The sequence below is a fragment of the Aethalodelphis obliquidens genome, unplaced genomic scaffold (assembly GCF_003676395.1).
Source record: "Aethalodelphis obliquidens isolate GAN/ISIS:26980383/991018 unplaced genomic scaffold, ASM367639v1 scaffold44, whole genome shotgun sequence".
NCBI lineage: Eukaryota > Metazoa > Chordata > Mammalia > Artiodactyla > Delphinidae > Aethalodelphis > Aethalodelphis obliquidens.
The window spans coordinates 14,484,238-14,503,394 of record NW_020837988.1 but is presented as its reverse complement, the minus strand read 5'-3'; the positions used below and the strand labels follow the sequence as shown (position 1 = coordinate 14,503,394).

The window sequence follows — 19,157 nt, the reverse complement described above, 5'->3', positions numbered from 1 at the left end:
GCAGCCTGTCTCCTCCCCGCCTCTTCCCCACCAGGCCCCTTCCTGCCATGCAAATTGGGACCCAGGGGAGGCACCAGCTCTCCGGGGACCCTGGGGGAGGGCAGGCTCTTTTGTCAGCTGTGCTGCTAAGGCTCAAGGGTCACCCCAGCTCGGGCACTACGGCAGGGTTCGCGGTGGACGCCCCGGGTGGCGGCGGCCTCTGCGTCCCCACCCCATCCCCGTGCCCTGGGGCCCCCTAGCCTCCCACCTCACACTTAGCTGAATACACATGGGTCCTGTGGATGAATGCGAGCGCGGCCTCTCCACCCTGGACCAGCCTACACCCTGTGGGAAGAGGGGCACCCAGGAAGGCTGAGGCAGGGGTGCTGGCGGGCAGCTATGGGCCCAGAGCACAGCCTCTTGGCTGGAGTGCAGGTGGCCATGTTGGGGGTTGATGGAGATTTGACCCCGGGGAGGAAAGGAACCACAGCGGTTCTTGAGCAAAAAACAGGCCAAGAGTAGCAGCCGCTTGGGAGATCTGGTCCAGGACCTGGCGAGAGGGCCCCTCCCTCACTTGGTGGGAGAGTTTTCTGGGAGCTGCCAGAGAAGGTGGACTTAGGTGTTGACAGCTTAGAGAAAACCCACCACTCAGCAATCAGGGGACTCACAGGGCACTGAAGTGTTATCCACAGCTCCAGGGGTCTCGGGCAGAGGACAGGAGGCTAGTATGGGGGAGTCTTCAGGTTCTGAAACAAAAAGGATCTCTGGCTTTGTCTCGCCAGTCAGCAGAGTGGTGGATGGAATCATAAGTCTAGGAGCTTGTCTAAGTTCAACTTTGTGCCCCTGCCCCTGGATCAGACACAACCCTCATCCCTTGGGGGCTCGGGGTGGGGGAGGTGCCCTTGTGCAGTGCACAACCTGCACAGCTGCACATGGCAGGCTTGCATCCCTCAGCCCCACAGCTGAGCCCACTCTTGAATTTTATGTTTTATGGAAGCTTCTTTACTCTCTCTTGGCCCCTCACTCTCTGTCTTCTTCCAACTGCCAGGAGGGGAAGGAAGATGCAAATCCTGTGTCCTCTGCCTACATATTTTCCTTACCACCTGCCAGTTTTCAAGCAGCCTGTGCTGCTGGCAGGTCTGTTTGGGTTCAGGGAGACATGGACCCACCTCCTAGGCCAGGGTTGGTGGTGAGGAAGACAGAGGTCTGGGTGCTGCCCCCTCAGTCCTGAGCATAAGCCTCACCTGGGATGGTGGGGTCCACACCCCCACCCCCACGCCCGAGGAGTACAGGCCAGGACTGGAGCTGTGGAAAGCGGGGACAGGAGGGTTAAGTTTCCCTCCAAGGAACAGCTCGTTCCTGGCAGTCCCAGATGTTCTTGTTGTTTCCAGATGTTCCAAATGAAAAAAAAAAAACAAACACATTTCTCTGAAAAGGTGTCAGATGTTCAGTTCACAGAACAAACAGCCCAGGAATATAAACATCACCTGAGGTCAGCTTGGGGACCATGGGCCCCTGGTGGGGGAGGTTGGAGACTCCCCCAGAGGAATGGGGGAAAATCCAGGGGTCTCTTCCTTTAGCAAAGTACCCCCTGGTGATGGAAGCCTTGGTTAGCTTTGGGGCTAGCGTCCCCCAAAGTTGGGGGGAAGATGGAGAAGGCTTGGGATACACACGTGTGTGTGTGTGTGTGTGTGTGCGCGTGCATGTAGCTGCTGAGACGGGTGTGCTCCCGAGCTGTGTGGTGTGGGGCTGCTCAGGAGCTGGGCCTGCGGCCCAGGGTGACTCTAGGGGGCACGGAGGTTGGGGGCGCAGTAGGTGTCCTCCAAGCACATGCACATCTGCGTCTCCCGTGGGCAGGGATGCAGATGTGTCCTTTGGACTTCATTCCCATTCATGCCAGGAGTGGGTGGGGGCAATGGGGGCCCCACCGCCTGCAGGGTTATTTGTCACAGTTGGGGCCATGCTGTTCCCTCCCCAGGGACAAGAGTACTGAGCTCTGTTCGGGGCTTGTGACGCCTTTTTCTTTCCTGGAACAGGAGGCCTCGTAAGCCCACTCCTGCCTCTGCCCCCGGCTGCCCTGGGCTGTGCACCCCGACATCAGGCAGCCCTCACCCCACCTTTCCAGGAAGGCAGCATCAAAATAAGAGATGGGGGTGTAGGGAGAAGGGACATGGAGCTTGGGGGTTTGGGGAACAAGAGGACAGGGACCCCCAGTAACCCTGGGAGGGTGGTGGGAGAGGACAGAACCTCAGTTTGGAAAGAAAGGCTCTGACCTCTGCCCCTCCCCCCAGCCCTCGCCTACTGACGCTACTTGTTTTGTTGTTACCAGGGGAGACCTGCAGGCGCAGAAGGATTGGGGTGTGAATCCTGACCCTGCAGGAGACCGGGAAGCCGCCTCAAGTCACCTGGGGCTTCTCAATGCAGGGTGGTCCTGCCCCACAAATGCTCCAGGGCCATTGCCAAGGTCAAATGACCAACGGACACCTCTGGCATTCATGGGCCAGGGGGCAGGGAAGACCCTGCCGTGGGAGGGGCAGCCTCCCACACAGCAGAATTTCCTTGTCTCACATGTCAACGGCACCCCTGTTAAGCAACACCCATGCTTAACCTTTCAGAGACCAAGTTTCCTCATTTGGGTAAAACAGAAATAATTGTAATAATACCTTCTTCATAGGGCGGTCGTGAGCCTTGAAGGGACTCAGGTTCACCCTCAGGCAGGTGGCGCGTAGGACTGATAACTGGGGGAGGGTCTTGATTCTGAAATAGGAACTTTGGTTTCTACGTTTCTCACCCAGGATTTTGTCTTTTTTCTTTCACCATTCAAGGCTCAGGGGAAGGGTGGCTCAGGGCACCCTCAAGCTCTCCTGTCCTTGGGGCCAGAGAGGGACCCGGGCGAGGTTTGGAGAACTTTCATGTGAGAAGGAGTCCCTCCCCCACCTCTGGGAGGGAGGTCAGCACCCTGGTGGGGGGCTCAGGGAGCCCTGCGGGGATGTCAGACCCCTCCCCTGCAGGCAAAGACAACCACACTGTGGGAAGGGGCTCAAGGACATGGCTGAGGGATGTCGGGGTGGCCTGGGGGTTCCCCTCCCCAGCCCCCAAGGGTGCCATGTAACCTCAGGACCCAGGAAAAGGGGATACAGAAATCCTGAAAGGGACTAATACTCACTAGTTCGGAGGAATACAGCCTTGGCTGTCAGAAAACAAAATTAAATCTAAAATTATATTTCACCCACTGGGATTGTGGCCGGAGCTCACTACATAACATTACTCTTCGTCGTAGGTCCATGGGACCCTGGGTTTTCTGGGGTCAGGGGTCAGAGGCAGCATCCTGGGGGAATTGTACCTCTGGGGAGAGGGAGGGGCCACACCGTGTACCCATAGGCACCTTAGGGCCTCTGAGGGGCAGAGAAGTTATGGGGGCTTCTGGAGAGGAGGGGCTGGGGACACGGGTCCCAACACCCGTTTCCTGGGTGCTGTCGTGGGCAGGGAGACGCAGTGTGGTGCTGCCTGTTAGGGGAGTGAAGGGAGCGGGGCACGACTCGACCTCATCTGGCCTCTGGGACTCCAGCTGTGAGGCTGGAGTCCCAGTCTCCTTCTGGAGGGGGCAGGAGACGGCCAGACGGAGCCAGAGGAGGGAGCTGGGGCTTCCCCAATCCCTGGCAGCTCCCCAAGTCTTCCCCACTTGGCTCAATCCCCACCAGCCCTTCTTGCTGCCCTCAGCTCCCGTCGATGTCCGCACGCAGAAGCACAGAAGGAGAGAGCCCACATGTCAGAGGCACCGGGGAGGTTTATTATAAGAACTGTACAAAGGGGCCTGTCTACTGGCCTGGCTTGGGCCTGTTCCCACCCGGACAAGGTGCAATGGGTGTGGGTCTGCAGGGGAGGAGCCTGCAGGCAGGGGGAGGCCTGGACCCCGCTCAGCCACACTGGCTCTGCAATCGGCACACGGTCCCGTGGAGAGTTCAGTCCAGCAGGGGCCGAGGCTCTTGGGGCCTCACTAGTCAGAGCCCCAACGAGGAGGGAAAGGCAGTGGTCGGAGTGCTGGTCAGAGAGGAGGCTGACTCCTACAGGATGAACTTCTGAAGAAAGAGCCAGAACTGCTGCAGGAAGAGATGGAAGGAGTGGGGGCCTCATTCCAGAGAGGACCCAGGCGGGGCGGGGGAGCAGGGCTGGGCGGTGGGTGTGAGGAAGAGAAGTGGAGGAGGGCAGAAGAGTAGATTCACGGGGCTGAGAGAGAGGGATGCCCAGGCAGGGTGGTGAGGGGGCCGGCGAGCGCGGCAGACGGAAGGGAAGGCCTCGGCCTCCGGGCGAGCACAGACGTAAACACACACGCACACACGGACACACGCACACGCGTGTACGCACACGCACGCACACACGCACACTCACACACACACACACAGAGGTTGTTTTGGAGGTTTTGCTGCTTCCTGAGTTTTAATCAAACTGTTCACGAGAAACAAGAAAAAGAAGAGGAACTAAGGGCAACGGGGGACTTGATGTGCAAACCTTACCACCTGTGTTCACACTCACATACACACAGCACAGGGACACTCACACAGACAGGCCTACAGAGAAGACACACATACACACACACACACCAGCCAGACACTGCGGGGCACACTGACACACATGTACACAAATATACCCATACACACATGCATATGCAGGCTCTGAGGGACACGGTGGTTCACACACACACACACACACACACACACACACAGCTATACACAGAGGTATAACGCTGGCACACAGGCACACACACACCGATGAGTAAATCCAGTGACCCCTAAGCCTGCGTCTCACCCCCTCCTCCGAGCTCAGCCTCTGCCTGTTCTCGGCAGGGCAGCCGGCGGAGGACCGGCAGCGCCATGCCCAGGCCAGCGGCGCCAGCAGAAGTGCCGCCTGGCTCTCCGGGTGGCAGGAAGTTGCAAGGTTGGGTCTGAGCCAGGTAAGCAGTGCCTGCCCCAGTGTGGAAATCTCGAACGTGGGCTCAGCTAGAACATTCTTAGGATCACTTTGAGGCGGGGAAAAGGATGAGGTGTGGTGGAGGATGGGGAGGAAACCTCTGGGGTTGGGGCGGCTGCCAGGAGCCCCAGTGGTGCTGATGCAGGAGGGAGGGAAGGAGGGAGGGAAGGGAACCTTCTTCCTGAGCACCAGGGTCCCCGACACCACCCAAGATCTGGGTGCTCCGGCCAAGAAAGCCCCCAGTGCAGCGATATGCTGGTGGGATCCAACCTGTGCTACCCATCCGTGCTTTCTAGAAAAAGACGATTCCCAAATGGAATCCTCCCTTCTGCTCTTCTCCCAGGGGCCAGCCAGGGAGCCAGGGTCCTGGGCAATGGACAAATCTGGAAAGGGTGTCAGGGGTCACACCGGCCCAATGAGTCAGGATCCAGTGGCCCATCAGGTTTGTGGAGCCATTCCTGGACCAGTGATGCTTTCCTTTTCCAGAGAATTCCTAAGCTGGCAGGGTGACGCTGCACCCAGAGTCAGGGGAGGGCTGGCGGGCCCTGGGGTCAGGCGTCTGCTCTCACTGAAGTTAAGACTTCCTTGTCCTGGAGGGAGCTGGGGGGGCCTGAGCCACTTCCTGGGGAGAGGTCAGTGGCCCTTAAGACTCTGGTGGCAGGAGGGCGGCCAATCCTTCCATCACAGGCCGGCTCCTCCCCAAGTGCGGAGCAGAGATCCTGATGTTCCAACCTCCCCCGGGGCCATGAGGAGGGCAGCAGGGCCCCGGAGGAGGTGAGAGCAACTTGAAGGTGAAATCACGGAGGCAGCAGCCTCGGGCTCAGAGTGGAGACTTCAGGTACAATTCCCGTTTGCCACGGCCTGGGTGACAGCCCAGCACGGCCAAATCCTGTCCCCGACAGGGAGCTGGATCAGTCCCAGACGCAAAGCCCTAGCTCCCTCAGGGGCAGGCGCCACGGGGGAGCTTTGGGGCTGTGCCACCTCACCGCCACCTGCTAGACAAGAGACTCTTTGACCCCTGGGCGCACCGTCTGCCCCGGGGGTGGGGCGGGAGGGAGGGCTGTGTCTGTGGGTCTGATGGACAGGAGCCCCAGGGCAGGTCTGGGGTCCCATGTCGAGCCCCTCCACTCCCCCTTGCTCTGCAAACCGCTGTTCCCGTTCTCAGGGCCATACATCTTGTTCATGGTGTCAGCAATCAGCCCCTCCTTCTCGGGTGCTGCGTCCCCGCTGCTGTCCTGACTGTGGCGGTACATGTAGGAAGCCTGCTTCACGGAGCGCTGCAGCAGGTGCCGGCGGTAGGCCCTCTGGATCTTGACAGCGCACACTTCCTCGTGCTTCCTCTTGAGGGTGGTTGTGATGGGCTCGTAGGAGACCTTGGATGGGTTGGCAGCCATGAACTTCTCCTCCATGGTCTCCTTGAGGGCATCCATCTCCCCAGAGTCTCCCAGGACCTCTTTGGTCAGGGCAAAGAGGATGTCCAGGCAGTGGATCTTGTCCCCTGGCACCATGGGCAGGTCCAGTGTGATGAGCTTGATCTTGTTGGGCTTGGCGAGCCTCAGCGGCTCCTGCAGGGTGTCCACGAAGTCGGAGAGGCGGCTGTAGTCGATGAACTGCGTGGCGTCGGGGTCAAACTTCTCCCACGTCTCGTAGAACATCTCGAAGTCATCCTCCCCGAGAGGCTCACTGCTCTCCTCCGTGGCCACGTTGAAGTTCTCCAGGATGATGGCGATGTACATGTTGACCACGATGAGGAAGGAGATGATGATGTAGCTGCAGAAGAAGCAGATGCCGATGGAGGGGTTGCCGCAGTCGCCCCTGACGCTGGTGCCCGGGTTCTCCAGCGCGGGGTCACAGTCGGGGGGCCCGCTGTTGAGGATGGGGTTGAGAAGCCCGTCCCAGCCGGCTGACGTGGTGATCTCAAAGAGGCAGATGATACTGTTGCCGAAGGTCTCAAAGTTAAACATGTCGTCGATGCCCGACTCCTTCTTGACGTAAGCGAAGTTGGACATGCCGAAGATGGAGTAGATGAACATGACCAGGAAGAGGAGAAGGCCGATGTTGAAGAGGGCGGGCAGTGACATCATGAGAGCAAAGAGCAGCGTCCTGATGCCCTTGGCCCCTCGGATCAGCCGTAGGACGCGCCCAATCCGCGCCAGGCGGATGACACGGAACAGCGTGGGTGACACGAAGTATTTCTGGATCAGGTCAGAGAGTGCGAGGCCTGCAGGGAGGAAGCGGTAAGGACTGCTGCCCTCAGGGTGGGCGGCTGGGTCAGGGAGCAGGGGGCATGCGCGGCTCAGGGGGGCCCAGCCCGCTGGGCTCTTCCCCAGAAAGGAGCAGTAGAAGCTCACCGCTCAGAGCGCAGCCCGAATGGCCTGACCCGTTAGGCTCTCCCAGGGGTCTTGGGGTCTGGGCTCCATCTTTGCCCTGACACAGCTGCATGGAGGTGGGACGTGTCAAAGCGAATGGTGGTAGGCCTATCGCTAAGGCTGTTTGCAGATGCCATGGATGAGAGGGCGGGGGAGGACAGCTCTGGGTGTGTGACTTCAGGCATGTCACCTAATTGGTTTGTGACTCAGTTTCCTCGCCTGTAAAATGGAGGTGACAACAGTACCAGCCTCAGGACATTAGCTCAGTGAGCTAATGCCTGTGAAGTGCATAGCACAGTGTCAGGCAAATAGTATATGATTGATAAATGATAGCTAGTTACTATCACAATGACACACAGCTCTCCTGTGTGTAGGGATACTGGAACCATCTTCTTATGTTTTTCTCGAAGCACACGGGCACCTGAGTGTGCGTCCACTGGACAAGTAAATGTTTCTCAGGTGTAGTCATGCATGTGAAGGTGACAGGTTGCCTGGGAGCCCACTGTATGTGCTTTTGCGCATTAAGTGTAGACACCAGGTGCACACGCGTGTGCGTATGTGTGAGTGTGAGCACGGCAGATGCGTGAGCAGGTCTGTGTGTGGACATGAGGATGGGAGCGCCGGGCCTCCCTGAATGACTCAGCCCAGCCTGGCCCTGCTCACCCACAATGGACAGGATGACGACCACAAAGTCGAAGATGTTCCAGCCGATGGTGAAGTAGTATTGGCGCAGGGCCAACATCTTGAGCATGCACTCGCCCGTGAAGATGATGATGAAGACCATGTTGACGTTGTAGAGGATGTCCACTTTGAGCTGGCTCTGGTCATCCGTCTCCACCATCATGGTGACCATGTTGAGGCAGATGAGGATCATAATCGTGATGTCGAATGCCTGCTGCGTCACCAGGTCGTACACCATGCCCTGGATCTTGTTCTGCAGCAGGGATGCGAGTGCGGGGATGCACACCGAGGGGTGTGGGGGGCAGTGGTCAGGGCAGGACGTGGACCGGCAGAAGATGCAGGAGGACACGACAGCATGACAGGGAGAGAGACAGAGAGAGAGGAGGTGTCAGGTCTTGTGGCAGAGTTGGCCAGGGCAGGGGCGGCGAGACCCCCCATCAGAACAGGCCAATCTGTGGGGTCCGCGGGCATCCTTCCTCACTCTGGGACCTTTCCTCCCCTCAAGGTCCCCCAGCAGCCCCTCATCCTTCTCCTGAAGTCATTGCTCACTGGGGGGCTGTCTGGACATCCTCTTCCTCCCCGTTCCAGGGGCCCTTGCCCCAGAGGCCACCAGCTGAAGAGCTGACTGGACACTGGGGAGCTGTGCAGGCCCAGGCAAAGGGTAAACTGATGACTGGAGTTTATCAGGCAGCTGCTGGCGCCCCTCCCGGCAGGTGGACCCAGCCTCACACCAGGGACTTAGCCTGGTGGGCAGAGCGCAGGCTGCGTTTTGCCTCCTGCCCGCCGTGGCCCCCTTAGGCAGGAGCCTCATACAGGCTGCAGGGGGAGGGGCCCGGAAGGCTGGTACCTGGGGCCGGGGAATTGGCTTCTGAGGCTTCTTGGAGCCAAGCTTCTTCATGGCGTTATAGTATTTCTTCTGTTCCTCCGTCATGAAGAGGTCTTTCCCTCCAAAGTATAGTGGGATGGGGCCCGTAAGGTTGCGGTGGGGGGTGTCCTCCTTCTCACTTTCCAGGACCTCCCCCTTCTCACCTTCTCAGGCACCACCCTTAAAGCCACCCGCACCCCAGCAGGGGGGCCAGTGGGACTTGCCTGGAGCAGCCAGAGATGGGGGTCAAGGGAGGCAGGGGAAGGGGGACTCGGGGGCCCAGAGAAGGGAGGGGAGGGGACTGGGTGACCGACAGAGGCAAGGGGTCAGCGCAGCCTCACTGCCCGCTTTGGGCCACCTTCCGTCAATGTCTCGTTGGGTCCTCAGAATGAGCGGCATGGCAGGCGGCACGAACCTCATTCTGTACATAAGGAAACCGAGGTTCGAGGTGGCCACATCTCACTCGTCCAAGGTCGTCTGGTGGGATGTGAACCCAGCCTTGCTGAATCATGCCACCAGCCAGCGAGAGCACAGCAGGTGCAGGGGCAGCATTTGTGAACATAGGAAGGAAGGAGTGGACGGAGGGAGGGAGGACAGAGCCCGGGGAGGGGAGGGCTGGACACTTATCTTCTTCTTCTGCTGGTTGAAGTTGTCAATGATGACGCCAATGAAGAGGTTGAGGGTGAAGAAGGAGCCGAAGATGATGAAGATGACGAAATAGAGGTACATGTAGATGTTCACCTCGTACTGGGGCTGTTCCTCCTTCTGCAGGGGCCACAGGATGGGATGGGGTGGGCTGGGGGCACAAGCTGCCTGCTCCCTGTTCCCTGTCGCACTGTGGGCCCATCCACCCCCAGGCTGTGGGGTCTCGGGGGCTCCTAAGGAGGCAGCATGGGGTGGGGATGGGTCTGAGTCCTCTCCCCTGGCTAACTCACCAGCCACATCTCGAGGACCCCCACTCACCTCCCGGGAGTCCACGGCTGCATACATGATGTCCATCCAGCCCTTGAAGGTGGCCTGAGAGAGTGTGGTTGGGTGTGAGGGGAGGGGGCTGCCCCCTGCTTCCATCCTTGAGTTTCCCTCCCTGCCCCCGCCTGGTCCTCCCCAGAGGCTGCCTGCCCTGAGCTCCCCTGGGGAGGCATCCAATAGAGACCGGAGAGGTATAGACACTACCTCTGGGTCCCACAGCCCTAGAGGCAGGGTGGGCGGCCCCCTAACAAGGAGCGGCAGGGCGCTCAGGTACAATGAGAATGCGGGGGCACCTCCATCCCAGCTTTGGGCAGGGGCAGCGGGTCACACTCACCACCTGCAGGAGGGAGAGGTAGCCCAGACCCACGTTGTCGTAGTTGACCTTGACGTTGAGCCAGCGGACCTGGCCCGTGTGCATCAGGCTCTCGCACTCGGACTTGTTGTTGACCTCGGAGATGTCGAACCTCTCGGAGGTGGTGGTGTTCATGCAGTAGTAGAACTTGCCGGCAAACAGGTTGACGCCCATGATGCTGAAGATGAGCCAGAAGATGAGGCAGACGAGCAGCACATTCATGATGGAGGGGATGGCTCCCAGGAGGGCATTCACCACCACCTGGGGGCCAGGGAGGGGGTCACTTCCAGATCCTCTCCCAGGCAGGCAGGGACACCCAGTCTCCTCTGGGAGAGGGTTCCCACCCACAGTAACCAGGGGACCGGCACAGTTGGGCCTTGTTGCGCAGGGAAGGCTTCCTGGAGGAGGGCCCATCTGAACCAGGCCTGGGGGAGAAGTCTGCTGGGCTTTACTTGGGGGCAGGGGGATGATAAGCAAGGAGTAGGGGTAGTGGGTTGCCTGCCTGGTGGCTGAAGAGGGCTCTCCGCTTGGCTGGAGCTATCAGCCCAGAGTGGAGGCTGGGCTTCTCTGGAAGCAGCCCGGCCACGGGTCACCGGGCAGGAGACAAACACTCTTTCCTTGGCCCCCATAGGAAACTCAGTCCCCGTGACCTGTTCCCCTGCTCATCTGCTCAGAGGATTAGAGACACAGACCCAGAAAAGAAGCCAACAGAGTCTTTGAAGCAGCAGGACCCTTGGGACTGGACTCCCGTGCACTGCCAGCGGTGGCCACCCAGGCCAACCTCATTATTTCAGGCTGAACTGAATCTGAGAATTGTCTGTTTTCAAGGAGAAACCGTTCCATGACCTCCAGACAAAGTGGGTGGCACAAGCCCGGTGATGCCCAGGGGAGCTCTACTCCTGGCTGGGGCACCAACCAGCTGCCAGGTCACTTTCACTCTGGTGCGGAGGGGTCCCGGCTCCAGGGGTGGGACGGCCCAGTGCTGGCTGGCCTCTTGCATGACCAGGAGGGAGCCCCCAGGCTCTGTGCACTGCTGACCTGCAACCAGCTGCTTCATGGAAGTTCGTCCCTCTAGCGTGGGTTTTGCTCCTAACAGATGCCCCAACCCCCCACCCCCGCCCCTTGCCTGGGGAAGTCCCATTGGTCTTGCCCAAACCCCGTATTTACCTGTCACTTCCGCCCTCAAGGGCCTGAGGGAAGGGTGGGCAGGCTTGGAGTCCTGGGGGGCCCCAGTCTGAGGCTGGGGAGGGACACCTATAAACCCACAGACCTGCCTTCCTTCCTCTCCTCCTGCCTCGGTGCCCTCAGGGCCCTCCTGGGAGCTGCTGCAGCCTCTGCTGCCCCCAGTGGTGGAAGAGATGAGCGAAGGAGGGGGCTGAGGGCGGGAATGGGCACTTGGGCTGGTGTGGGAGGATGCCTGGGGACCTCCAGACCTGGACCCCTGGTGGTGGCCGGAGTACAGACACCCCCAGCCCCCTTCCAAGCTGTGTCTGCTCCCCCAGTCCTCAGCCCTACTCAGAGCCCCGTTGGCACCCACCCTCATGCCCTCGAATCTAGACAGTGCCCTCAGGGGACGCAGAGCCCTGAGTGTCCGCAGGGATTTGATGGGTCCCAGCTCCGAGTAGCCCAGCCAGTTGGCCACCAGGCTGATGATGGAGACCTGTAATGGGAGGGGAGGGTGGTCAGGGAGAGCAGGGCCTCAGCCACAAGGACCGCCTGGGATCTGACTGCGGGGCCGGGGGTGGGGCAGCCTCACATCCACGATGAGGAAGTCGAGCCAGCACCAGGCGTTGGTAAAGTACACCTTGAAGCCGTAGGCCACCCACTTGAGCAGCATCTCCACGATGAAGATGTACGTGAAGACCTTGTCGGCGTATTCCAGGATGGTCCGGATGACTCGCCGCTGCTCGATGTAGATGTCCTCGAAGGCCTGGGGGCACCAGCAGGGCGGGGTGGTCGGGGCCCAAAGGAGGCCGGGGCAGCAGCCACGTCCCTACCTGCCAGGGGCTGCTGGTTCCCAGGGTTCTGGCACCGGGGCCAGGCGGGGGCAGACTCCCCGTGCCCATCATGCAGGTGAGCCAGTGAGTTCCCGGTGGGGAGAAGCCCCTCAGCTCCCCTTCCCCAGGCCTAATAATAGTAACCCTCACTGGTCTGTCAGGGGGGTTCACCTTGACACATCCTGCCCTCCCAACCCCCAGTTCCCAAGGCCTTCCCCACCTGATCCCCGGCCGGGACCTGTCAGCTAAGGATGCACAGGGATTCAGAGCCCATCTGTCTCTTTAAGAAAATTAACACAGTCTACAGCACATCCTGGAAGCACTGGTGAGTTCTTTAGGATTCTCTGGGTTCGGGGCTGCCCAGGTCTGGCCCCTGCCTCTGCCCAGTGCCCGGTCCCCAGGGCAGCGCCTACCAAGGCTCCACTGCTGAGTAGGATCATGAAGACGATGAAGGTCTCAAACCAGTTGTGCTCAACGATCTTGAAGCAGGCCCTGCGCAGAGTCCACCACATCTTCCCTCGGCCCTGGGAGATGTCCACGTAGAGGCAGGGAAAGCGCTGCACACAGGCTGGGGAGGGACGGTGGCAGGGGCACCGGTCACGGGCCTGGGGGCCACCTTAGGAGGCACAGTCCCGCTACCTTCCCAGGATCCGCCCCGACCCCCTACACACACACAACCGCATGCAGACATTCCAGAGCACAGGGGTGCAGGCAGCCAGCACAGGGTGTATAGCCGTCAGGCTGTCCCCATCCTCCCCCACCTCGCCCAGGCAGCCTTCACTCTGCCACAGCCCAGGCCCTCCGGGCAAAAATGTTCCCGAGGGGCGAGGCAGGCCTCTCTCTGGCGGACAAAGCTGAGGAGGACAGTCTTAGAGCAGCCACAGCTGAGCGCCTGCTTCGTGCGGTGCCGGCCACACTCGGGGCTCTGTGGGGATTCTGCACGGCAGCCCTCGGGCTGACGCTACTGTCACCTACCGCCGACACTGCAGGGGTCAGAGGCTCAGGGACTGGGAGGCATCCCCAGCTCTGACACCCCTTCCCAGCATTCTATTCTCCTGGGGTGCCACAGGGCAGGGCAGGAGAGCATCAGAGGAAGAAGGCCCTGCCTGCTTTTGGTGATGCGTGTGTCCCCGAGATGTCCCCAAGGGGGCAATGGGCTGGGGCTGCTGCCGGCCTCGGGCCCCTTACGGGGTCTGCCGGGCTGGGGGAGGCGCCCAGGAGAGGTGGGGTCACACACGCGGGCTGGCCCTCACCCTCGGTGAAGCACTCCTCAGGCTGCTCCCCCTCAGGGCTCTCCTCGGCCTGTTCCTCGGGGTCCTCCTCGGGGGGCTTGTAGTCGGCAGTGCTGCAGACGGAGGAGTTCCCGTCGAGGGGCTGCAGCGGCTTCTGCAGAGGCCACAGGGTCACGTGACCCCGGGCCCTCCCACAAGGTGGGGCGGGGGAGGTCAAGATGGGAGACCAGAAGGGAGAAGGGAAAGAGAGGGTGGAGCAGCCTCATTCATTCCTTCATTCATTCAGCCCTGGATTATGCATCCACCACTGGGGCCTAGGCAGAAGAACCACAGGCCTTGGTCCTGCCCTTGGAGTGGGACAGGGATGAGGCCTGGGGAAGGAAGGGGATGAGCATGGAGCAAAGTCCGAGCCTTCCTATCCTCAGGGTCGGTCTGGCTGAGAAATCCAAAAAGGATGGAAATTTTTCTGCAGCCGAAGCTCCAGCCTGGGGCCAAGGGAACCTAACTGGAGTGGGTCGGGTGGGACGGCTGGTGCTCCAGCCTGGCCAGGCCTCTCCCACCTCCTCCCGGTGCTGCATCTAGGCCGGCCTCCTGCCCCCAGCCTCCACTCCTCAAGGGGCCCCTTCATGGCTGGGGGGGAGGCCCCTGAAGAGGGTAGCCTGGAGGGGCAGGGCGCGGCTGTCAGGACAGTGGCCGGAAAACCAGGGAGGGCCTTGTGCCCAGTCGACAGAAAGGGAAACCGAGGCACCGGGCGTTAGGTTGGGCACGGCACCCGATGAGCCTCTTGCCCTGCCCGTGCACCCCCACTCCCACAGCCCCCCGGGAGCCGCACTTGTTTCCCCGTGAGAGTCCCCGGAGCCTTGGCCCCGGCTGCTGTCCAGCCCTCCTCCACCCGCTCTCCTCAGAGCGAAGTTACTGCCATGTTTCCCCGGGTATTTATAGCTTGGCAGGCGCTCGGCCCCTGGTAAGTCAGTGTGCCACGTATTCGGGGGAAACAAGGAGTCAAGAGCTTCCAGGGCAAAGTTTACTCAGGCTCTGGTGCCAGCGGGGCCCTCGCCGATAGGGTTGGGACGGGCAGGGGGCCCCGCCCGAGCTGCAGGGTGGGCGGGGGGGCTCAGCCTGAGCTTCTGGGGGCGACCACCAGGGCCTCCCCCACCCTCGCAGGGGAGGGGAACCTCAACCCAGCAGCAGGCCCCCTGCATGGGGGAGGGAGGGTAGCAGCTCCAGCTCCCGGCTCTCTGTTCCCCTTGAACCCAACCCTACTGGGCCCCTGACCCCTCTCCTCAGCCCAGACCTGGCACTTTGGCCCACACTCGGAGGTTGGGGCCAGCCCTCCAGGTGGGGTCTAAACAGAAACAGATGATCATGGCAAGGACTTGGCAGGAGCTTCAAACCCAGAGGGGGTTTAAGAGAGGCCTCTGGGATTCCGGCCCTGGAGCTAGGGTGCCTCAGGTGAGAACATGCTGTCTCAGAGCGCCACCTGCTGGGGAGAGGGGACCCAGATGGAGTTGTGGGGCAGGGGTGAAGGGAATGGCCTAGGGTATTAGGACAGGCAGGGCATGCCATAATAATTGTATTAATAGTAATAACAGTCACCGTTCACAGAGAGCTGACTGTGCTTTGCACACAGCATCTCATCTAATGCTCACAGTAATGCCACAAGGTAGGTACCATTACCCCATTTTATAGATGGAGAAACTGAGGCTTGGAGAGGATTTGTGCCATGTTCAAGGTCACACAAAAATGTAGAGTCATGTCTGTCTGACTCCCGATCCCTCGATCCAGGCTCTGCGACAGGCTCACCTTGCCATCCTCAGGCTCTGAGAAGGTGTCCGTTTCCTCCTCTGTGGGCATCTCCAGGTCAGACTCCTCGGAGGCGATGGGCACGTGGATGGTCAGGTAGGGGTTGTTGATGAAGTTGAGGTGGTCCAGCTCAATGCTGGGGGGAGGGCCGTCAGCCAGGCCCATGTGGTTCAGGATATGATTGTCCTTCTTGAGGTCCTTGTTTTCATCCTCCTCGGGCGGTAGCTCCTTCTTCTCGTCTTCTGAGACACTTTCCCCAGCCTCGCCAGCCTCGCCAGCCTCCCCAGTCCCCCCGAGGCTGAGCATGATAACCTTGGGGCTCAGGATCTTGCCATGCAGCAGCCCCACGAGGAAGGCTTTGGCGAAGCCGACACCCCACTTGATGCGCGTGACGGCGATCTGCAGGTTGTTCATCTCGCCATCCTCGTCCGAGGCCGCCAGGCTGTCGGCGCTGAAGGAGCTGAGCAGCAGGGCCAAGAAGAGGTTCAGGACCTGGGAAGCAGGGGTTGGGGGGAGCCTGAGCTCAGCCTCTAGGCCCCTGAGGGTGCCACCTTCAGCCAGCACGAGGGGCCTCGGGTCTCCAGATCAGACCCACCTCATGGTGGGCTGTTAAGAGGACGTCACCTTACGGAACCCTCACAACTGCTTGTGAAGGTGAGGAGTGCTACTGTCACGCCCACTTTACAGATAGGGAAACTGAGTCTTACGCACATGATAGGACTCTGCTGACCAAGGCAGAGGCAGGGTTCGGGGAGGCCCACTGAGTGACAGGGACTCTTTCTATGACTTTGTCCTCCACCTCCACTGCCAGGGGATGTGGAACAAAAAACACGACTCATGTCTCCAAGCTTCCAGGACTTCTTGGTAGGCTGAATCTTTTGAGCCTTCTTCTCTTGTTTGGTAAGTGGGACTTTTTTTTTTTTTTTGCGGTACGCGGGCATCTCACTGTTGTGGCCTCTCCCGTTGAGGAGCACAGGCTCCGGACGCACAGGCTCAGCGGCCATGGCTCACAGGCCCAGCCGCTCCACGGCATGTGGGATCTTCCTGGACCAGGGCACGAACCCGTGTCCCCTGCATCAGCAGGCAGACTCTCAACCACTGCGCCACCAGGGAAGCCCTAAATGGGACTTTTAATAGACCCTGTGCTCCCGATACCCAGATGCATGTCCCCTGTTGCTGTAGAAGGGGCGTCTCACCTACCACTATTCACTGCCTTTTCTTCCTTTGGGGTTCCCTGCTCCACCTGGTTCTCTTCTCTTAGCCCCACTGAAAGGGACTTCAGAGGCTACTGGTCTACCCGCGTCAACTTTATTTTCCAGTGGACAGACATTTACTGAGCCCCTCCCACTGTGTGTAGAAGCAAGTGGTCTGTTTGCCCTCCGCCTAGAGACAGACATTTGATCAGACAAATACAATGCAGGGGGTATGCACAAAGCAGAGACTGGGGTGCGCAGGTTTTGAAACCACGCTGCTTGGCTTTGAACCCCAGTTTACTAGCCGTGTGTCCTGAGGCAAGTCCTGTCACTGCTCTGTGCCTCAGTTTCCTCATCTGTACAATGGCGCTGGTTCCAATACCTACCTCCTCACATTGTTGTGAGGATTAAAAGGTCAATACAAGTAGAGCACACAGTAGGCACTCAGAACTTGTTGGCTGTTATGTGTGTGATAATAGAAGACTCCACAAGGTACAGGGAGGAGTGTGATTAACTCTGAGGCCAGCTCAGCACTTTATGACTGAGGAAACTGAGTCCCAGAGAGGTGGAGTGACTTGCCTGAGGACAAACAGCACAGTCAGAACTAGAACCCCGGTTTCCAATCCTTGTACAACTTTAGAGGACATCATTTATTTGGACTACAGTGTGAATGGATACCCCAGAGGCTACACAATGCAGTGGCCCTGACTTCCACCAGCTTACTCCCACCCCAGGGCAGTGAGGAGGAAGGTACAGCCTGGCTGGGGTGGGGGTCCTGTCTCCTGTCAACCAGAGGCAGGTATTACTCTGGGGGTCTCAGGGTGGGGCTGTATGAGTGGACATGAGGAAGTAGGGCCGACTGTACTACGCCATTTTCTACAGGACTTGAGTATCCTCAGACTTTGGAATCTGCAGGGTGTCCTGGAACTGATCCCCTGAGATACCTAGGGAGGACTGTAATGTGAATCTCCCACCCTTGGCCATCTTCTCCATGCATCTCACTGTCTGGCCTTCACCAGTGTCCTCCAAAGTCTTTTTGTCATTGTCTTAACTATCATGTTGACATAATATCTTTAAAATACAGGGACTTCTCTGGTGGCGCAGTGGTTGGGAGTCCGCCTGCCGATGCAGGGGACACGGGTTCGTGCCCCAGTCCGGGAAGATCCCACATGCCACAGAGCGGCTGGGCCCGTGGGCCGTGGCTGCTGGGCCTGCGCGTCTGGAGCCTGTGCTCCGCAACGGGAGAGGCCACAGCGGTGAGATGCCCGCGAAATATATATATATAGAGAGAGAGAGAGAGAGAGAGAGACAGAGAGAGAGAGAGAGAGAGAGAGAGAGAGAGAGAGAGAGAGAGAGAGAGACATTCCTGGTGGCACAGTGGTTAAGAATCTGCCTGTCAATGCAGGGGACACGGTTTAGAGCCCTGGCCTGGGAAGATCCCACATGCCGTGGAGCAACTAAGTCCGTGCACCACAACTACCGAGCCTGCGCTCTAGAGCCCACGAGCCACAACTACCAAGCCCACGTGCCTAGAGCCTGTGCTCCACAACAAGAGAAGTCACTGCAATGAGAAGCCCACGCACCGCAATGAAGAGTAGCTCCCGCTCGCCACAACCAGAGAAAGCCTGCACACAGCAACCAAGACCCAACGCAGCCAAAAATTAAAAAAAAATTTTTTTAAATGTGGTCTTAAAAATATATATATATAGTATATTGTATATCTTCTCTCTGGGAGAATGTGCTGGGGGTATTTGTCTCCACTGCCATGCCTTCTAGCTACTTTTCTGCCTTTGCCCCCCACCAAAATTTACTGGTTTTTCTTTCCCTCTTTGGAGGGAGGTGTCCAGTTGCCAGAAACACATCTGAGATGGGAATTAGCTGCTCTCTGGGTCAGCAGGGTTTGCACACGGCTCCTGCCTGGGACAGAAATAGCTGCCTCGGGCCAGGCATGGGGGGTGGGTTGGAGGGAAGGGGGACTGACAGCAAGTTCCCCTGGGGGGCTCTGAGGGGTGGGTTCCCCATGCCCTGGTCATTTCCTCTTCTTCACAGTAGCCCTGAGGTGCCATGGACGCAGGGGACCTGGGTCCCCACACACCCTGGTGGGGTGCTCTGGTGCCCTCTGGCAGACACTTGCTTCCATGAGGCCTGGGAGGGTGGTGGGCAGGGACAGTGCCCAAGGAGCTGCCAGTGCCGCCCCCCTTGGTCACTCCGCTTCCTCTGAGCAAAGTGGGAGAGCCACAGAGCTGGGCCGGAGAAGGGCATCAGGGTGGGTAGGTGTGTGTGTCTGTGTGTGTGTGCACGCGTGTGCATGTGTGTGTGACGGGAGGGTGCGGGTGGCACACACACAGAGGCAGTGCAGTGCAGTGGTTCCAGACTCTGGGGCAAGACTGCTTGGATTCAAATCCTGCACAGGTTACTAATCAACCTCCCTGAGACTTTGCTCGATAAAACAGCACGGCCCTCATAGGGGGTGGTGAGCATTAAGAGATCAATACCAGGAAAGTGCTCAGAATGCTGAATAACCATGAGTAGACATCAAGCTGTCATCGCTGGTACTGCTGATGCTAACCTCATCATTGGTACCATTGCTGCTGGTATTGACGCTATTGCTATTAGAGTTACACAGACCCAGGTTCTAGTCCAGGCTCCGTTTCACACTAGCTGTGTGGTTCTGGGCTGTGCCTCCTGGATGCACAGAGCCAACATTACCTGCCGTGCAGGGTCGTCAAGAGCATTAGGGATAATACAC

The 19,157-nt window shown here is 59.3% G+C and overlaps 1 protein-coding gene and 1 long non-coding RNA gene across 2 annotated transcripts in view; one reads left to right on the top strand and one right to left on the bottom strand.

Moving 5' to 3' along the window:
• Positions 1 to 4,450: 4,450 nt before the first annotated feature.
• LOC113606645 (uncharacterized) lies at positions 4,451 to 12,629 on the top strand. Its single transcript, XR_003427652.1, has 4 exons — positions 4,451 to 4,930; positions 5,291 to 5,389; positions 9,512 to 9,585; positions 10,815 to 12,629. It is a non-coding gene; the product is annotated as an uncharacterized LOC113606645 (long non-coding RNA).
• Positions 5,402 to 19,157, bottom strand: part of SCN4A (sodium voltage-gated channel alpha subunit 4) — a 28,128-nt gene continuing 14,372 nt past the window's right edge. The window contains exons 14-24 of the mRNA XM_027081201.1: positions 15,216 to 15,707; positions 13,434 to 13,566; positions 12,594 to 12,748; positions 11,940 to 12,113; positions 11,721 to 11,843; positions 10,166 to 10,444; positions 9,826 to 9,879; positions 9,490 to 9,627; positions 8,845 to 8,949; positions 7,980 to 8,250; positions 5,402 to 7,168 (exon numbers count right to left, since the gene is read on the bottom strand). Coding sequence (XP_026937002.1) covers positions 5,943 to 7,168; positions 7,980 to 8,250; positions 8,845 to 8,949; positions 9,490 to 9,627; positions 9,826 to 9,879; positions 10,166 to 10,444; positions 11,721 to 11,843; positions 11,940 to 12,113; positions 12,594 to 12,748; positions 13,434 to 13,566; positions 15,216 to 15,707 — 3,150 coding nt within the window. The 3' untranslated portion in view covers positions 5,402 to 5,942. The remainder of the gene's footprint in view (positions 7,169 to 7,979; positions 8,251 to 8,844; positions 8,950 to 9,489; positions 9,628 to 9,825; positions 9,880 to 10,165; positions 10,445 to 11,720; positions 11,844 to 11,939; positions 12,114 to 12,593; positions 12,749 to 13,433; positions 13,567 to 15,215; positions 15,708 to 19,157) is intronic.